Raw genomic sequence first — 18446 nt, 5'->3', positions numbered from 1 at the left:
TTTAGATTTTTCATATAATAAGAAAGAAAGAAAGAAGAAGAAGAAAAGAAGGAAGAGAAGGAGAAGAAGAAAAAGAGGAAGAGAAAGGAGGAGGAGGAGGAGAAGGAGAAGGGGAGGGAGGGAGGAAAAAGGGAGCAAAGGAAAAAAAAGAATGAGGAAGGGAAGAAGGGGAATGAGAGAGAAGAAAGGAAAGGAGAAAGGAAAGGAATGAGAAAGAAAAAGAAAAAGAAAAAGGGAGGGAGGGAGGGAGGGAGGGAGGGAGAAAGAAAAAGAAAGAAAGACAGAAAAAGAAAGGGAAGGAAGGATGGATGGAAGAACAGAAGAAGGAAAGAGAGCGAGAGAAAGGAAGGAAGGATGGAAGAAAGAAAAAGAAAGATGGAAGGACAGAAGAAAGAAAAGAGAGAGAGAGAGAGAGAAAAGGGCACCCCATTTTTTGCTCCACTCTGGAGACATTTCCTGTCACCCCAAAAGAAGAGAAGGCAGGAAAAGATCACTTCCCTTCTTCCTCTCCACCCCCCAAAATATAAAAATAAATCTCTGAATAGAAAGCGAGAGTGGGCAGAAAATAACCCCCTTGAATAATAGCTGGGCGAGATTTGTCTCCTGCATAAATAGCAATTAAGGGTGGGGATTGTAATTAAAATTGTAATTAAGGCTTCACAATGGCGGAGGAAATACTTTCGGCTTGGTTGTGGATCCTCTGTCGATCCATGGGTCAGGCTGATCCCCCTTGGCAAACACGCAAGGAGCTTTTCTCAGAGGGGGACCAGCCAGGAGCTAAGAATTCATCAAACGGGGGATAACAGAGTTGGAGGGGACCTCAGAGGTCTTCTAGTCCAACCCCCTTCTAAAGCAGGAGACCCTACACCATGCCGGACAAACGGCTGTCCAGTCTCTTCTTGGACACCTCCAAGAATGGAGCACCCCCAACTTCTGGAGGGAAGACGTTCCACTGAAAGATGCAAACTAGATGAAAGGATGAAATATTTCAGAAAGAGAATAAGATTGTAATTATCTGTTGACGCAAAAGTCTGAATTTATTCATGTATTCTTTAAATTTAATCTTCCTTCCTTCCTTCCTTCCTTCCTTCCTTCCTTCCTTCCATTCATTTATCCATCCTTCTCTACTGTTTTCTCCAATCTTGCTCCCCTCCCATCTCCTTCCTTCCTTCCTTCTTTCCTTCCTTCCTTCTCACTCTTTTCTCCTTCCTTCTTTTCCCATTTTTGTCCCTTCCTTCTTTCCCTCCTCTCTTTTGTCCCTTCCTTCCTTCCCTTCCCTTCACTCTCTTTCCTTCCTTCCTTCTTTCCTTCCTTCACTCTCATTCTTTTCTCCTTCCTTCTTTCCCCATTTTTGTCCCTTCCTTCTTTCCCTTCCTCCCTTCTTCCTTCCTTCCCTCCCCTCTTTTGTCCCTTCCTTCCTTCCCCTCCCTTCACTCTCCTTCCTTCCTTCCTTCCTTCCTTCCTTCCTTCCTTCCTTCCTTCTCCTTCACCATTTCTCCTCTTTCTCCTTCTCCCTCTCCCCTCTCCCCTCCTCCTCCTCCTCCTCCTCCTTTCTGGAAGCCAACCTACAGGCCTGTTAAATTTCCTTTTTTTTTTGTCCTCCTCCATGTCCCTGACACCACTGCTGTGCAATTTCATGTTGTGTTTCCATTCCCCTCCAGCCCAGACGGATAAAGGAGGGGAAAAAACAAAGCTACAAAACCTCTCCATATTCGTGGGTGTTTTATCATTCATCCATGTCTTCCTTTTCAGGAATTCATGGTTTCCACCAAATAGGTGGTCAGAATCCGTGATCAGGAACCAATTTAAATAACAGCAGGTTTAAAAAAGGGGGGAAAGGAAAGGTAATTAAACCCCCTACCATTGTTTACATCCCTCTGAAACGGGTTTAACCTCATTCTTGCTCGGCTGGTGACCAATTTCCACCCTAGTGGGAAAGGGATATGCTACATCGTGTGCCCATTGGGATAGTCTAAAAGAGATTATTTCTCTCTGAAAAGAGAGAGGGGAGGGGACTTTAATCAATTAAGATGGAAGTTAAGCTTTGGGGGGGGGGCTGGTCGGGTTGGCCTCTGTGTGGTTGAGCTCTGGGGAGAGGGGTTTTAATGGAAAGCAAAGGAAAGAAGGGCTGGACTAGAAGGCCTCCAAAGTCCCTGTCAGCATCCCAGCGCTGACATATATAAAGAGAGGAGAAGTTTGAACTTTTGCCTACTAAATCCCTTTGAAGATTCTGTCTCCTCGGAGATGGGAGGGTGGGGGAGACATTCCTGTGATCTGACGAAGAAGAGATGAGGAAAGTGGCTTGGAAGATAGCCAATGAGAAGCAGAGAATTGGGGATCGGAAAGGGAGGGATTGGGGGGTAAAGGTCAGTACTGACCGTGAAAAGAGCCAGGATCAGATCGCTGTGCTCAATAAAGAGAAAATTTCCTCAAAGATCAGCACTTTGGAAATCCATTTATTTTGAGATAGCATCGAAACCTGACAGTCCCTTCCGACGATGTTATTCTGTTAAGAGGAGGGAACGAACTCCAGTCAAGGCAGGATGGGAATTGGTGAGACTGGGAAGGAATGATAGACTCCTAGGGCTGGAAGGGACCTCAGAGGTCTTCTAGTCCAACCCACTGCTTGGCAGGAGATTCTATACAATTTCAGACAAATGGCTGCCCAGTCTCTTCTTAAAAGCAGTGATGGAGCAGCCACAATTTCTGGAGGAAAGCTGTTCCATCCATCCATCCATCCCTCCATCCTGTATCTTATTTATCTCAGAATCATAGAGCTAGAAGGGACCTTAGAGGTCTTCTAGTCCAACTCTTTGCTCAACCAGGAAACCCTAGGCCTAGACCATTGGGGACAAAGGGTTGTCCAATCTCTTCTTGAAGACCTCCAGTGATGGAGCATCCACAACTTCTGGAGACAATCTATTCCATGGATTAATCTCCCTGGCATTATAGAATAACAGAGTTGGAAGGAACCTTAGAAGACTTTTCGTCCAACCTCAAGACCCTACACCATCCCTCACATGGTCCAATCTCTTCTTGAAAACCTCCTGTGATGGAGCACCCACAACTTCTGGCCATCAGGTTTGTGTCAACTCTTCAAAATCATTAAGAGATACCTTCTCCAGGATCTAATCTTACAGGTCTTCCAATAGGGGCCCCCGTTACCAATTCTGAAGAAGCATCTTGGATGAGAAGCAAAACGTTTTTAAGGGAAAAAAGCCAAAAAACTCCAGCTGCCTTTTGGAAAAAGCACCTGTGGGACATCTCATAAAGTTCTTGAAGATGGTAGAAGAATCAACGCCTCTAGATGAACTTGGGAGTTTCTCATCCAAGGTCCCATGAGAGAAGGTTTATCAGATCCAACAGGATATCTAGAATTTTTTTTTTTTTTTTTTTTTAAATCAGAACTGCTAGAGAAGGGACTTACCATGGAATGGCTGCGTGGCTTCTGGCTGCCCCTCCAGGAAGTTAAAAACAGAGTTTGGCCGGTCAACACGAGATCTCAAACCATTTTTCCGATACGAAGGCCACAGGGATTAGATGGCGGTCCGAGGAAGACCCCCTGCAGAGGGGAAAAAAAGGGGGATTTGCATACTTGGCTGCCAAGAAAATTTTTCTTAGTTTTTTTTTTTTTCCTTTCTTTTCACGCAAAAAAAAAAAAAGCTACCACAGATTCACAGCAGCTGGTAGTCCTCGACTTACAACAGTCCATTTAGCGACCATTGAAAGCTACAACAGCACTGAAAAAAATGACTTAGGGTTGCTTTTCACACTTAACGACTGTTGCAGCGTCCCCGAGGACACGTGATCAAAATTCAGCAACTGACTCGTATTTATGACAGTCGCAATGTCCCGGGGTCACATGATCCCCTTTTTGTGATCCTCTGACTAGCAAAGTCAATGGGGAAGCTGGATTCACTTAACAACCGTGGCAGGAAAGGTCATAAGATGGGGCAAAGCTCACTTACCAACTGTCTCACTTAGTGATAGAAATTTTGGGCTCAATTGTGGTCGTAAGTTGAACCCTGTGTATTAATATGTTCTGACGTCATGTTTCAGCACCAGAAGCTGGACAGCTCCCTTTGAATCTTCGTCCTTTCCCCAGTGGTTGGTTGGTCCCATGCCCTGGTCTCTTTTAGGAAGACCAATCAGAGACCGATTTGCATGGATTTGCCCTGTTCCCCCCAAAATAAGACCTCCCCTGATCATAAGCCCAATTGGGCTTTTGAGTGCATGGCAATAAGGCCAAGCGCTTATTTCAGGGTTCAAAAAAATATAAGACAGGGTCTTATTTTCGGGGAAACACGGTATTTTGGTGCAGGAATCAAAGGCTGGCTGCTTCCGATCCATATCGGTGCGAGCATTACCGTTGGGCAGAAATCGTCATTAAAAGCAAACAGGGGGACGGACGTTTGCAGGGAAGTTTCTGCAATGCAAACGCCCCAGCTAGGAAGCCAATAGAGAGGAAAGGAGGAGGTAAGGGAAGTATAAACAGATGTTTAGATCAAGCATTTCCCCACAATTCACAAATCACACACAGAGAGAAAGGGAACGAGAGGGAAAGAGGGGGACAGAGAAAGGGGGAAAGAAGTGAGGAAGAGAAAGAGGGACACAGAGAGAAAGGGGAAAGAGAGAGGAAGAGGAAGAGAGAGAGAAAGGGGGAAGAGAGAAAGAGGGAGAGAGGGGAAGAGAGGAAGAGAGGAAGAGAAAGGGGGAGAGAGGTGAGCAGAAAGAGGGAGAAAGGGAGAGAAGGGGAGAGGAAGAGAAAGGGGAAAGGGAGAGGAAGAGGAAGAGAGAAAGAAAGGGGGAAGAGAGAAAGAGGGAGAGCGAGGAAGAGAGGAAGAGAAAGGGGAAGAGAGGAAGAGAAAGGGGGAGAGAGGTGAGCAGAAAGAGGGAGAAAGGGAGAGAAGGGGAAAGGGAGAGGAAGAGAAAGGAAGAGAGTGAAAAAGAGAGAGGAAAGAGAAGAGGAGAACGAGTAAGAGAAAGAGAGGCAGAAAGAGAGAAAGAGATAGAAATAAATAAATGTATATGTGCATGTTTCTATGCTTCAGTTTGAGAGACAACCTGACAAGGTGGCATCTAGAAGGATCTCCACTTTGCCAAAAGTGGCAGAGCGGCTGATTGAGCAGGGATCACGTGACCATGGGGGAGGCCGCAATGGTCGTAAGTGTGAAAAACGTCCCTAAGTCATTGTGGCTTCCCACGATCACTAAATGAACTGTGGTAAGTGAAAGACAATCCGTAGTCCAGGAACTGTTAAGGAGGAGCTGTCTTCAGCCTCTTTCTCACACACAAAGTATCTGAACTTTGTGTGAACTCTTTATTGCTCTTGTGGAATTCACATCTTCATGAAACAAGATTTCATCCCAACTCAACTTACTCTGGATCGCAATAGCCCATCTCAAGCACCAGCCGTGGCATCGAACCCATCAGCCACGGCTCTCACCTGTTTCCATTGAAGGAGGTCTTGTAGTCTCCCGGGGAGAGTATCGTCTCCTCAGCGTACATCGGGACGGGCGTCCTCACGCACTCGTGTGAACACTGCAGGGTTTCGTTGTAGGCCGTGAAGATGTCCAGGTTGCTGGGCACTCTGGCCGGAGTAAAGTCCGTCAGGTTTTGGCAACTCTCTTCCTGCTGCTTAATTTTCCGCTGGTGGCCATTCCGACGGGCGTTCCCCCTCTGCGCACAGCTGGAAGGAGAACAGGAGAGGCCGGTTGGAAAAACATCTGGGCTTTTAGGAGACCCTTTCTAACCGAATGGAGAATGAGAGAATAGCAGAATAACAAGAGAATAACAGAACGACAAAATAGCGGAATAACGAAACCACAGAGGGAAGGGACCTCAGAGGCCTTCTAGTCCAACCCCCTGCTCAAGCAGAGTTCTCCAACTCGTGCTGACAAACAGGTCAAGTGATGGCCGGTGAGAAACCAGGATCCTACGAATGCTGGCTTGATCTGAAGGAAGGAGGCCAATCGCTTTGTGACGGAGCGTCTGTGTGCGATGGGTTCGGCCTCGTTCAGCACAAAAGCCACAACCTCTGCGATTTTGTGCTCAGTAGAGTTGTGAGCACGTCTATTCTCCGGCGCTTCGCAGGGGAATTAAAAAAAAAAAAAGTGGGATAAAAAAAAAACACCCTGTAAATAATTCATAAGAAAAAGTAACACAAATGCCAACCGGTCCTAGCGTGCCTGAGAGACGGCAATTACCTGCAATTCCAAATTTAATTATCGCTTTTTAGTACCTGAGAAACACCCGTCGCCACGGAGCGAGATCCTCAGGTTCCAGGTACATTTTATGCGTGTATTTATTTATCTTCCATAATCCGATCTCGAGTTTCAAATGACGGCCGTTGTAATTAAGGGGAAATTACCGACGCTAAGTACCGTGTCCATGTAAGCAACGGCACCAAGTTTAATACCGTTGCTTGTTGAGATGATTTCGTAGGCGCAACACGTCGCCCCATTTGTCATCAGACACGTCTCTCCCCTTTGACGGGGGTGGGGTGGGAGGAGAGGACTGTCTTCTCCTTTTGTCCTCCATGGTCATGGGTTTCTTGGGGGTTCCTCCTCGACAGATGGAGCCCCCTCCCACACACACACACACACACACACACATACACACACACACACACCTGGCATGCGGACCCCTCCCCGGATTGTGGACCAAGAAGATGGATTTTAGCGTCTGTGCAACTCTGGAGAAGTTCAAACTTTTTAAAGAGCTTGCTGGCTGTAGACAGGGGTGGGCTTCAAAACTTTTAGCAAGGAGTTCTCTGCCTGGTTGCTGTGTAGGCGTGGCCATGGTGGGCGTGGCCTAGTCGGCCTCCTGCACCACGGGGGGGGGGATTTTTGCCCTCCCCGGGCTCCGGAGGCTTTTCTTGAGCCTCCGAGAGGGTGAAAACAGCCTCTCTAGGCTCCGGAGGCCCTCTGGAGGTTTCCGGCGTTCCCAAACTTCCGGTAGGTTTGTTTTTCGCCCTCCCCGAGCCTCCGTGGGCGCCTTGCACTTACCTGCATCCAAAACAGGCCACGTGGGGATTCCTGGGAGGGGAGGAGTAGGATTTGGGGGTTCTCCGAACTGCACAGAATCTTAGCTAGAGGTTCTCCCGAACCCATGTGAACCCCCAGCAGCCCCACCCCTGGCTGTAGACCAGCAGGAAAGATACGGAGATGTTCCTCTCTCTGCCTTCCTCTTGACATCTTTCTTTTGACCTACAGGAAGTACCCAGAGATGTCCCTCTTTTTCTCTTCTCCTGGTGGCACCCTTTCTTTTTCCAGATCTATCTAGAGTGCAGAGAAGAGCAACAAAGGTGATTAGGGGACCGGAAGCTAAGACCTACGATGAACACTTGCAGGAACTGGAAAGGTCTAATCTATCAAAGAGGAGGAGCCAGGGGGACTTGGTAGCAGCCTTCCAAAATTTGTGAGGCTGTCACAAAGAAGATGGAGGTCAACCTTTTCTCCAAAGCGCCCGAGAGCATGGAAGGAAGTAACAGGGGGAAGATGATCAAGGAGAGATCCAACTTAGAATTAAGGAGAAATTTCCTGATAGTGAGGACAATTAACCAGTGGGAAGATCTGCCTGCGGAAGTTGTGGGTGATCCATCACTGCAGGTCTTCAAGAAGAGATTGGACATCCATTGGACCAGGATGGTATAAGTTCTCCTTCTTCAGCAGGGGTTGGACTAGAAGACCTCTAAGGTCTCTTTCTGTTAGTCTGTAATTCCAAAGCCCCTGAGGGCAGGACAAGAAGTAATGGATGGAAACCTATCAAGGAGAGAAGCAACCTAGAGCTAAGAAGAAATTTCCTGACAGTGAGAACAATTAACCAGTGGAACAACTTGCCACCAGAAATTGTGGGTGCTCCATCACTGGAGGTTTTGAAGAAAAGATGGGCAGCCAGTTGTCTGGAGTGGCATAGGGTCTCCTGCTTGAGCAGAGGGTTGGACTAGAAGACCCCCCAAGCTCCCTTCCAACCCTATAATTCCACATCCTACATTAAATCCTCGCAAACGATTTTATGACCTCATTTAGTTTGCTGTAAAACGAAAACGAGATTAAGCTTCTTGTTTTCTCTCGCCCCGCTTAGTTCGCTTTAATTTGCAGCCAAATCATTTTGAGGTTGATTCGTGTAACTCAAGTGAGGAGATGACAGAAAGTCAGAACTATTAGGAGCTGCTCAACAGATCTGAAGCTCCTCTTGAAGGGGAATCATGAACTCGCGGAGGGAAAAAAAATGTCTTTTTTTTTTAAAAAAAGAGAAAATAGATAAATGAGCCGTACAGCAGGGATGTGGAGGGTGCTTTTTTTTTTAAACTGTTTGGAAATTGGATGAAGAAACAAGAAATTCAATATTTCTTGCGGTTGCACAGCCTCTGTGCCTGGGTGGTTCAGAGAAAAAATAGATTTCCAGTGGTTTTATTTTTTTAATTAGCGGCTACCGTTCATGTCTATAAAACAGCTCAACCATGCAAAACCCGGGAGGTAATTCAGATCCATGGCCGATCCAGGTTTATTTTTTGGTCTGACCTGTATTGATGGCCAAACCATACAGGTAGTTCTCGACTTACGACCACAATGGAGCCCAAAATTTTCATCGCTAAGCGAGGCAGTTGTGAAGGGAGTTTTGCTCCGCTTTGCGGCCTTTGGTTTGCCTCCGTTGTTAAGTGAACCAATGCAGTTGCTCAGTTAGGAACATGGTTGATAATGGTGAATCCGGCATCTTCAGTGACTTGGCTGTTCAGAAGGTTTCAAGAGGGGATCACGTGACCTCGGGACAGTGCGACTGTCGTAAATATGAGTCAGGTGCCAAGCGTCTGAATTTTGATGACTGTGGGGATGCTGCGATGGTCGTTAAGTATGTAAAACGGTCATAGGTCACTTTTTTTCAGTGCCACAGACCTTTTCCAAGTCAATGGGTGGGGATATTCAAGGCCTACTTGAGGTTCCTCAACCACGAAAGACAGTTGATAGGCAGTGCCTGAATCTCAGCAGGCTTCGTCCTCCGAGGAGACTTTCTATGTTTTATGAGACCTTCTCAACCAACCCTAGGAATCTCCATCCTCACCTTCTCCAGATCTGGAGCATTTGAGGAGCAAATGTGAAGACCAGCGAGATGATGTAAAGCAGCTTCAGAAAGCTGCAATCTTCCCTCCCCCTGCAGGGAGGAGCCTGGAGCCTTCTCAACCAACCGATGTTGAATCAGAAAAAGTCTATCGTAGACCTTTTCCAATTCAACAGGCAGGGATACTCAAGTCCTATTTGTGGTTCCTCAACCAGAAAAGGAACCTCAAATAGGACTTGAACGTTTGAGGTCCCTCAACCACAAAAGACAGTTGTGGGAAACCCACACCTTTGTAACTCTTCCTGAAGATCCGACGGTGGTGGCTCCAACCTTTTGAGAACTTCCCAGATGATTGGCAGGGCCTGGATCTCAGCAGGCTTCGTCCTCCAAGGAGACTTTCTACGTTTTATGAGACCTTCTCAACCAGCCCTAGGAATCTCCATCCTCACCTTCTCCAGATCTTCTCCAGCATTTCAGGAACAGACGTGGAGATGTGGTAAAGCAGCTTCAAAAAGCCGCAACCTTCCCTCTTCCTCTCCCCAGTCTTCAATCCTGGCTATCGTCTCCCAGGGGTCTCGCCTTAAGATAAAAATGAAGCGAGCTGATCTCAAAGTAGGTTGGATTCACTAGGAAACGAGGTGACGGCAGAAGAGCCTGGAGCTATGACATAACCTAGTTTATGCCACGCAGGAGCCAATCCGCCAAGAAGAAAAGGAACTAATTAGGCTAGATGAGAGCTCGGAAGAGATAGAAAGGCAGGAGAAGAAGGTTTTGATTTCCTGGACGGTGGAAGGAGGATGCCAGGTGTCACTCTGTACCGCCTGCAGATCTGGTACACACACACACACACACACACACACACACACACACACACACACTTCTAAGTGGTCTCCAAGAAATGCAACCGAGTAATCTTGTTGGGTTCTTCCCAAATCAGATGGGGAGGCACAAATTATCCTGCCCTTTCCTTCCAATCATTGGTGCTCTCTTTCTCTCTCTGTGTGTGTATGTGTGTTTGTATTTGTGTGTGATTACAACCAAAGGGTTACAGCCCTGATTGGCGCTGAAAAACGTCCTCTTTGTACGTCTGCCGGAGGAGAAACCGAGAAGCTTTGAAGAACATTGTGCACAGAAATGTTTTGCAGAGAAGATTTTTGCATAGAACATTCTGCATTGGGCAATCTTTCGCGTAGAACCTAGAAGAATATTTTGCATTGAAGAATATTTTGCATGGGATATTGTGCAAGGCATATTTTGCATAAAAGAATATTTTGCCCAGAACCTAGGTCAGTGATGGTTAACCTCTTTGGTGCCGAGTGGCCAAAGCGCACGGACGCGCACAAATGCACGCACGCATGCCTGAACCCCCAAAATGCAACGAGAGCACCACCCTCGTGCTTGCATCCTGGCCCCCCCTGAGCCCCATTTTGGCTTTCAGGTTGGTGCAGGAGGTTAGTGAGGAAGCCAGGGTTCATTGGAGACCCGTCTCATTAACTTCAGCACCGCCGTGATTCATTTAATAATGACTGCGGCGAGACAGGTCGTAAAATGCGGCAAAGCTCTCTGAACAACTGTCTCGCTTAGCGATGGAAATTTTGGGCTCGATTGTGGTTCTGCGTCAAGGGCCACCTGGAACCCCCAAACGGGCTTACCAAGTTTGAGAATCGTGGCCGTTGCCCGCCCCCCAACACAGCCAACCCACGACGGCGGTCGAGCGTCCTTACCAATTTTTTAAGACGAGGGTCGTGATCAGCGCGGCGATGACCATGATGAGCGAGACGGTGATGGTGATAATCTGATGGAGCGCCAGACCTGGGAAAAGAGCAAAGAAACATGAAGGTGGGATGGATGGAGAGAGAGAGCGAGAGAAAGAGAGAGAGATTCTGGGCATCGCTTGGGCGGGTCAGCAACCCCAAACTCTGACTCCTCCCTTGTGGGGGGGGGGGGTCCAAACATCGGCCAGTGAGAAAACCTCATGGAATCGAGAGAAGGGAGGATTTGGATCTCGGAGTTGAACAAGGGGGTCCCTGGGGGTCTTTGAGCTCGGATGTTTTCTTGCAGACGTCTCATGACCCAACTAGGGAACTTCATCAGTGCCAGAAGGGAGTGGGCAGGAGGAGGAGGAGATGGAAGGGAGGACTGGGAGGCCCTTGGTGGTCTCTGAGCTTGGTGGTTTTCTTGGGACGTTTCACGACCCAACTAGGTAACATCATCAGTGCAAGATCTATTAGTAATTATTATTATTAATAATTACTGGGACACTTTCTGTGCGAGAGGGGAAGGAGAGGAGAAAGAGAAGAAGGAGAAAGAGAAGGGGAGGAAGAGAAGAAGTGGAGGAAGAGGAGGAGGAGGAGGAGGAGGATTATAGAGTCCTTATAGAATCCTCTGGTGGTTTTTTTCATGACCCAACTAGGGAACATGATCAGTGAAAGAAGGGAGTGGGGTTTGCAGAGAGGAGGAGGAGGAGAAGAATTATTGTGGGCTCCTTGGTGATTTTGGTGTTTAAACAATGCCAATCTATAAAGTATCTTAAAATACGATTAGCCAACCTTCTAAAAACCAGCCCTCACACAATATTCTTCTCTCAATTTTGTCTTCAAAAACCCAGCAAGCTGTCCAATGTAAATAAGCTTCTCTTTCCAAAGCGGCCATATTTCTCTAGCCAAATCCCATCTAATCCTCCAATCAATTCTTCTCTTCAGCCAGTCATGAAATGTCACAACGGCCCTGAAATTTAGTCATATTACAGCCTCTAAACAAAGAAGCCCATTTCTCTCTCATTCTCCACTAGGTCCATCAATTTCATATATTCAAACTCCAAATTGGCATCCCTTTCCTACACTTTACTGATTAAGGACCAGTCAGTTTCTCTCAGAACAACCAACGCCACAGAGGCTAAAATGCGGGAAATCTCGGCTTTTCCAGATAAAACTCAAATAAAAATAAGTTTGGAGCACACCAGTCTGGGTTGCTGAGAAATTAGTGACCCTCACGGGAAACAAGGGCCTTTTGTGTAGGCCCAGCGAAAAAATACATGTGTCTTGAAAATAGCAACAAAGCACCGATCAATATAAATCCAATTTTCTTTCATGTCTGCATTATGGTACAAGGCTCTGGCCTACGAGGTTTCCATTTCTTCCAAAATAACCCCCTGGAACCCACCGTGTTTTCCAATTTTTAAGGTTTTGCACTCGGCCTCCTCTCTTTTACAGAGGTTTTTAACCCCAATCTCTGCGGTGGCCCTTAGAAATGTCCCCAAAAATGTTTTTTAAATGCCATTTTTCACAATGTGCTTGGGCATAATGACAATGACCCCCAATTATTCATGCAACTCAGAGAAATAAATGTGTTTATAGGGAGTTCCTTCCTTCCTTCCTTCCTTCCTTCCTTCCTTCCTTCCTTCCTTCCTTCCTTCCTTCCTCCCTCCCTTCCTCCCTCCCTCCCTCCCTCCCTCCCTTTTTCCTTCCTTCTTTCCTTCTCTTTTTTCCTCCCTCCCTCCTTTCCATCAGCCCTCCCTCTCTTTCTCTTCCTCTCTTTCCCTCCCTCCCTCCCTTCTTTGCAGCAGCCTGGAGGGGTAAAATAGTCCCAATTCAGTCCCAGAGAAGTGATCCGAGCCATAACGGAGGAGAGACGCTGCCTCTTGTGGCATCTCCTAGCCTCGACGGAGAGCTGAGGAACATATTTCCAGTTCCACCGGGCTGATGTGTCCTGACAGAGGCCGTCATTACCCTGCCAACTTTTCTCTCCGTTTGCGGCCGGAGACGTCCCTGGCAATGGCTGTTTATGTTCATTAAGCCCCCTTCAGTTCAAGAGAGTGCCACTTTGCTTCCGTGCTCATGCAGCTGATTGTGGCAATCTGGGGCTTAGGGAGGGATCCATCCGTGGCAAATCTTCGGCTTTGATTTCCAGGTGGGAAAGCAGCCATTTCAGCAGGCTAGAATTATTTCCTCCAAAGATCATAGGAATGTGCATCCTTCTGTCCCCCTGCCCTCCCCTCCCTGTGATTTCCTCCACTGAGAAGCATTTGGGTGATCTTCTGATGCCGTGCGAGAGAGGGAGGGAGGAAGGAAGGAAGGAAGGAGAAAGAGGGAGGGTGGGAAGAAGGAAGGAAGGAAGGGGGAGGGAGGGAGGAAGGGAGGGAGGAGAAGGAGGGAAGGAGGAAGGAAAGAAGGAAGGAAGGAAGGAAGGAAGGGAGAGAGAGAGAAAGGGAGTAAAGAAAAATGACATTAAAGGAGGGAAAGAGGGAGAGGGAGGGAGGAAACAAAGAAAGGAAGGAAACAAAGAAAGAAGAAAGAAAGAAAAAGGGGAGGGGAGGGAGAGGGGAAAATGGAAGGAAAGAAAGGAAAAAGGAAAAGAAAGAAAGAAAAAGAAAAGAAGGGAGGAAAGGAAAGGAAAGGAAAGGAAAGGAAAGGAAAGGAAAGGAAAGGAAAGGAAAGGAAAGGAAAGGAAAGGAAAGGGGGAAAAAGGAAGGGGAGGGGAGGGGAGGAAGTGTTACTAACTTAACTGCAGTGATTCACTTAACAAATGTAGCAAGAAAGGTCGTAAAATGGGACAAAACTCACTTAACAAATGTCTCGCTTAGCCACAAAAACTTTGGGCTCAATGGTTGTCGTACGTCAAAGACAACCTGCAACTTTGCACAATGCAATGAATTGCTTCACAATTACTTTGGCCTATCCAATGTCTGCATCCTTCCGATGGCTTTCCGAGGGCTTGGGGGAGAGTTTGATGGTCTAGGCTGGGTCTCCTGCTTGAGCATGGGGTTGGACTAGAAGACCTCTAAGGTCCCTTCTAAGCCTAAGATTCTATGCTCCTTTGTGTTAATTCTGTGGCCAAGAGGTATGTGGGTCACCACCAAGGTCAGGTCCTAGGGAGATGCTTCCACCCGCCCATCCGATGAAGAATATCAGAAGCTGATTCATGAAAACGTCTTCAGATTTGAACACAACATGTTCTGGAACACAGTGATGAGGTCCCAGATGGTTAACCTGGGTTTAAATGTTTTATGTGATAGGGACAGCATCTGTTCAGAAACATCTGTTGTCCTTAGATTCATCACCATAAAAGGGAACAGCAGAAAGAGCAAGCTAATTGTTGAGTTTTGAGCTTCCAAGTCTCATGGATTATTGCAGGGGTCTCCAAAATGTGGCCACTCCCAGAAGTTGAAGTCCATAAGTCTTAAAGTGGCCACATTTGGAGACCCCAGGATTACAGCAACAGGCTAGAAGAAGATACCTTGAGGAACATCTAATCCACCTTCCTGTCCAGTGTAGGAATCTATCATGACGACATCCCTGAGAACCACCCTCCAGCCTCTGTTGAGGCACCTCGAGCAAAGAAGAACTCACCTCAGTTGAACAGGTCTTCCTCATGAGGAAACCTTTCCTGAAACCCAACCAACATCTGTCTCCTTGTCCTTTCTTTCCTCTCCTACCTTCTGGACCGTCTCCAAACACTTTTGTTCAACCTTTCCATGACATCCTTCAGATACATCTGCCACGTCTCCCTGAAGTCTTCTCTCCTCCAGGCTAAAGATGTCCAACATTTGTCCTTCTCCCAGAATCAAACCAGGTGACTCTCAAATCAAAGCTGACCAAGCTTGGAAATGAAGCCTAAGCTCAGAAGGTCCTAAAAGGGCCACTCAACAAAATTCACCCAATCGAAGATTCGAGGACACCGTTCCTGCCCAGAAATGCCACACACAAACCAAGGGCACCTCTGTTTGTGTGAGTCACACCAGCAGCTGCTGCCAAGCTTCCTGGCCAATGATTATAAGCTTCCTGTCCTTCAACTTGTTTTGTTGACTCTGATAAACTTGAAGGAATCACTCAAAGGTGCAGTGGGAAGGACTCTTGGTGAGAAGAAGGTGTCCTTCAAGGAAGCAGCAGAGAAAAAGACAGAGAGAGACTTTGGGAGGTGGGGGGAGAGTCAGGGGGTTTTGAAGGCATCTCAAGAGCATGAAGAAGAAGCTGTGAAGTCCAGTCTGAAAGGACCTATATAAGCAGTGGGTGAGTGGGCCGAAGAGAAGGACTAGGGGTGACGTGATGGCAGTCTTCCAATATTTGAAGGCCTGTCATGGAAAAGAGGGGGTTGACCTCTTTTCTCCAAAGCACCAGAAGGCAGGTCGAGGAACAACAGATGGAAACTCATCAAGGAAAGAAGCAACCTGGAACTATGGAGAAATTTTCTGGCAGTGAGAACAATTAACCACTGGAAAGGCTTTCTTTCAGAAGTTGTGGGTGCTCCATCACTGGAAGTCTTCAAGAAGAGATGGACAACAGGATGGAATAAGGTCTCCTGCTTCAGCAGAGGGTTGCACTAGAAGATCTCCAAGGTCCCTTCCAACTCTGTGACTCTATTCTCTTCGATATTGGCTGGAGATCTGGGAAGATGCATCTACTTCTGGATCTTCCCCAGATCCCATCATAGTGGATCTCTATCTATCTATCTATCATCTACCTACCTACCTACCTACCTACCTACCTACCTACCTACCTCCATCCATCTATTTCTATCCATCTGTCCATCTGTCTATGTATCCATCCATCCACCCATCCACCCAACCATCCACCCATCCATCCATCCATCTACCTACCTACCTACCTATCATCTATCTATCATCTATCTTTCTATCTATCTATCTATCTATCTGTTATTGATCTCTCTCTATCATATCCAAAAGGTTTCAAATTCAGCAGAGAGCCACGCAGGGCAAGGGCCACAGAGATGGCAACCATCGCCACTTCCCGGCCGGCCAAGATCCGAAGCAGAGGCCTCTAATGCGGCTTGGCAGCTGCCTCCTGCCTAGTGTTCCTGGGAGACCCCGTGCTAACCGTCCGTTTAGAAGCCTTTCAAGGCGGATTAGACCATCCGTGCTAGGACAGGAGTTTTGGGCTTTGGCCTCCTCGCCAGGACAACAATCCGCCGGCAGCAGTTCATGAAATCTTTGCCGAGGAGAGAAGTGCGCCAGATGGTGCCCAGGAGCAGCCGGGCAAGAAGGCCGCAGAGATGTCAAGTCTTCCCCAAGGAACCTCGGCTTCTCTCTCCCCCTCCCCCCCCCCCCTCTCTCTCTCTCTCTCTCTCTCTCTCTCTCTCTCTCTCTCTCTCTCTTCGGCGTCTTGGCTCTGCATCCCTCTGAGCAACGGTTTTTGAGGCCAGCCAGGATTGCTGAGTGCAGACTTCACTTTGTTTATTACTTTAATTGAACATCACGCCACCCTCGGCCAGCCAAATCAGCTGCGGCACATCCAAACGCCTCCATCAGATGCCAGGCCAAGGATGGACAGCCTGTTCTCCTTCGGCCGGGCGTCTCCGGCACTTGCTTGCAGTAAGCGGGGTGATTTGGGGGCCTGGGGTCTCCAGCAGCTGGAGGGGTGGGCTGTGGAGGGTTCAAGGCCCCCCATTACATCTGTCTTTCCCTTGGCCAGGGAAGGATCAAGACTCAGTTGCCCTTGCAAATCTCTGCTGTGGGTTTATAGAGGACGAGACCAGTAGCTCTGAGATCCAGCAAGACCAGGGAGAAGTTAAGGACAGTGGCAGTATCAAAAAAGAAGGGAGGGAGGAAAATAGAGGAAGGGAGGAAAGGAAATGAAGGAAGAGGGAGGAGTGGAGAGGAAGGAAAGAAAAGGAAAAGGAATTGAGGGGGTAAGAAGGAAGAAGGAAGGAAGGAGAGAAGGCGGCAGGAAGGGAAGAAAATACAGTGAAGAGATGGAAGGAAGAGAAGGAAGGAAGAAAAAAAGAGGGAGGGAAGGAAGAAAGAAAGCAGAAGATGGTACAGAAGGAAGGGAAAAAGGAATTGGAGAGAGGGAAGAAGGAAGGAGAGAAAAGGAAGGCAGGAGAGGAAGAAAGAAGAGAAAAGAAAGGGAGGGAGGGAGGGAGGAAAGAAGGAAGGAAAAGAAAGAAAGAGAAAGAAAAAGAAAGAAAGAAAGAAAGAAGCATCACCTTTAAAAAAAAAAAATATCCAATGACCCATTTGTAAAAACCCAGCCTCCCCCTCCACAGTCCTCCATGAGCAAACTAAAACACCCCTGTTTAAACGTGGGAGCCCCCACGACACCCCCAAATCCCAGGCAGCTCCTCCCGTGTCCTGGTGTCTTCACCCAGAGGGCAGGGGCACCCAGAGGGCATCCAAAGACCCTCGTACTGCTTTTTCCCCTTACTCAGCCATCCTGACAGCCGCGTCCCCATCAATGCCATCCTTCCAGAGCCCCAAATTTGGGGGTATTTCCGATTCGCCCGGCCTTTCCTCTCTGACGTTCTCCGCTCGGAGACGATTTGTCGATCCTGAGTGAAGATTCAAATCTCGAATCTGATCTCAGCTTGGAGATGTTGGGCTGTTTACAAATGAGATTTTTTTCTCTCTTTCTCTGCTTCGGTTCTCATCCTCCGGGGAGTAAATTAAGCCGGAGAGATTTGACGCAGCTCTGACAGCTCAGCTGCAAGGATGGAGGCTCCGGAGGGGCTGCTGAACCTTTTCCTCCACATTTTGGGTTTTTTCAGCAGGATTTGCCCTGGGGGGGGGAGGGGGCACGATGGGAGGCAGTCAAAAGAGACTGTAAGGTGTCGCAATATGGTTTTAACCCAGAAACTGGGTTAAGTCAAGACAAGGGACGTAAGGCTGTGCCACTGAAGAGCTGAAAATGTGGGGTTTCTTGCTTTAAAATATAGGCAGTCCCCAACTTACGACCACAATTGAGCTCAATATTTCCATTGCTAAGCGAGACTCCTCCTCCTCCTCCTCCTCCTCCTCCCTCCTCTTCCTCCATGCAAACCACATTCCCTTCTAGCACTGATGATGTTACCTAGTTGGGTCATGAAATGTCTGCATGAAAAGAAGGAAGCCCAGAGAGCACCAGGGACCCCTCCTTCCACCCCCCAAGCTCCAAATCTTCTATCAAATTCTTTTGTCCTTCAATTCACCAAGGCCCCTGGAGTTTCCTTGGGACGATATATATTAGTTCTCCTCCTGTTTTTTTTCCAATCTTTTTGAAATTTCCTCGGCTTCATTTTATTTCATTATTTCCCCTCCAGCCTGCTGCCTGCCAGGTTCTTATATCAAACTGACAGGGGCTATAAAAATAATGGAAGATTTCACAGCTATTTCGCCTCTTCTTCTCCTCTTGAAAACAGCCTATATATATTTGTGTGTCTCTGTGTGTGTGTATTTATCTTTCCCCCTTTTTTTTAAACAAAGGAAAAAGAAAGAAAGATTATGGGCCGTTAAAAAAGAAAGGAAGAAGGTATAACGGATAAGAGACATAATAACAGAATAACAGAGTAGACAATAGACTTCAGTCAAGAGAGAGGTCATAGAATGCAGCAAAAACTCACTTGATGAATGTCTCGCTTAGCAACATAAATTTGGGGCTCCTTTGCGGTCATAAGTC

The 18446-nt window shown here is 47.5% G+C and overlaps 1 protein-coding gene across 1 annotated transcript in view; it reads right to left on the bottom strand.

Moving 5' to 3' along the window:
- The window catches only part of AJAP1 (adherens junctions associated protein 1), a 51563-nt gene that overhangs the window by 933 nt on the left and 32184 nt on the right, over window positions 1–18446 (bottom strand). The window contains exons 3-5 of the mRNA XM_060694332.2: window positions 10785–10872; window positions 5447–5689; window positions 3428–3562 (exon numbers count right to left, since the gene is read on the bottom strand). Coding sequence (XP_060550315.2) covers window positions 3490–3562; window positions 5447–5689; window positions 10785–10872 — 404 coding nt within the window. The 3' untranslated portion in view covers window positions 3428–3489. The remainder of the gene's footprint in view (window positions 1–3427; window positions 3563–5446; window positions 5690–10784; window positions 10873–18446) is intronic.

This window comes from Pantherophis guttatus, chromosome 15 (genome assembly GCF_059756535.1).
Source record: "Pantherophis guttatus breed Tessera chromosome 15, ASM5975653v1, whole genome shotgun sequence".
Lineage (NCBI taxonomy): Eukaryota > Metazoa > Chordata > Lepidosauria > Squamata > Colubridae > Pantherophis > Pantherophis guttatus.
Note: the sequence above shows the minus strand (reverse complement) of the source record. Positions and strands in the feature narration are given on the sequence as shown.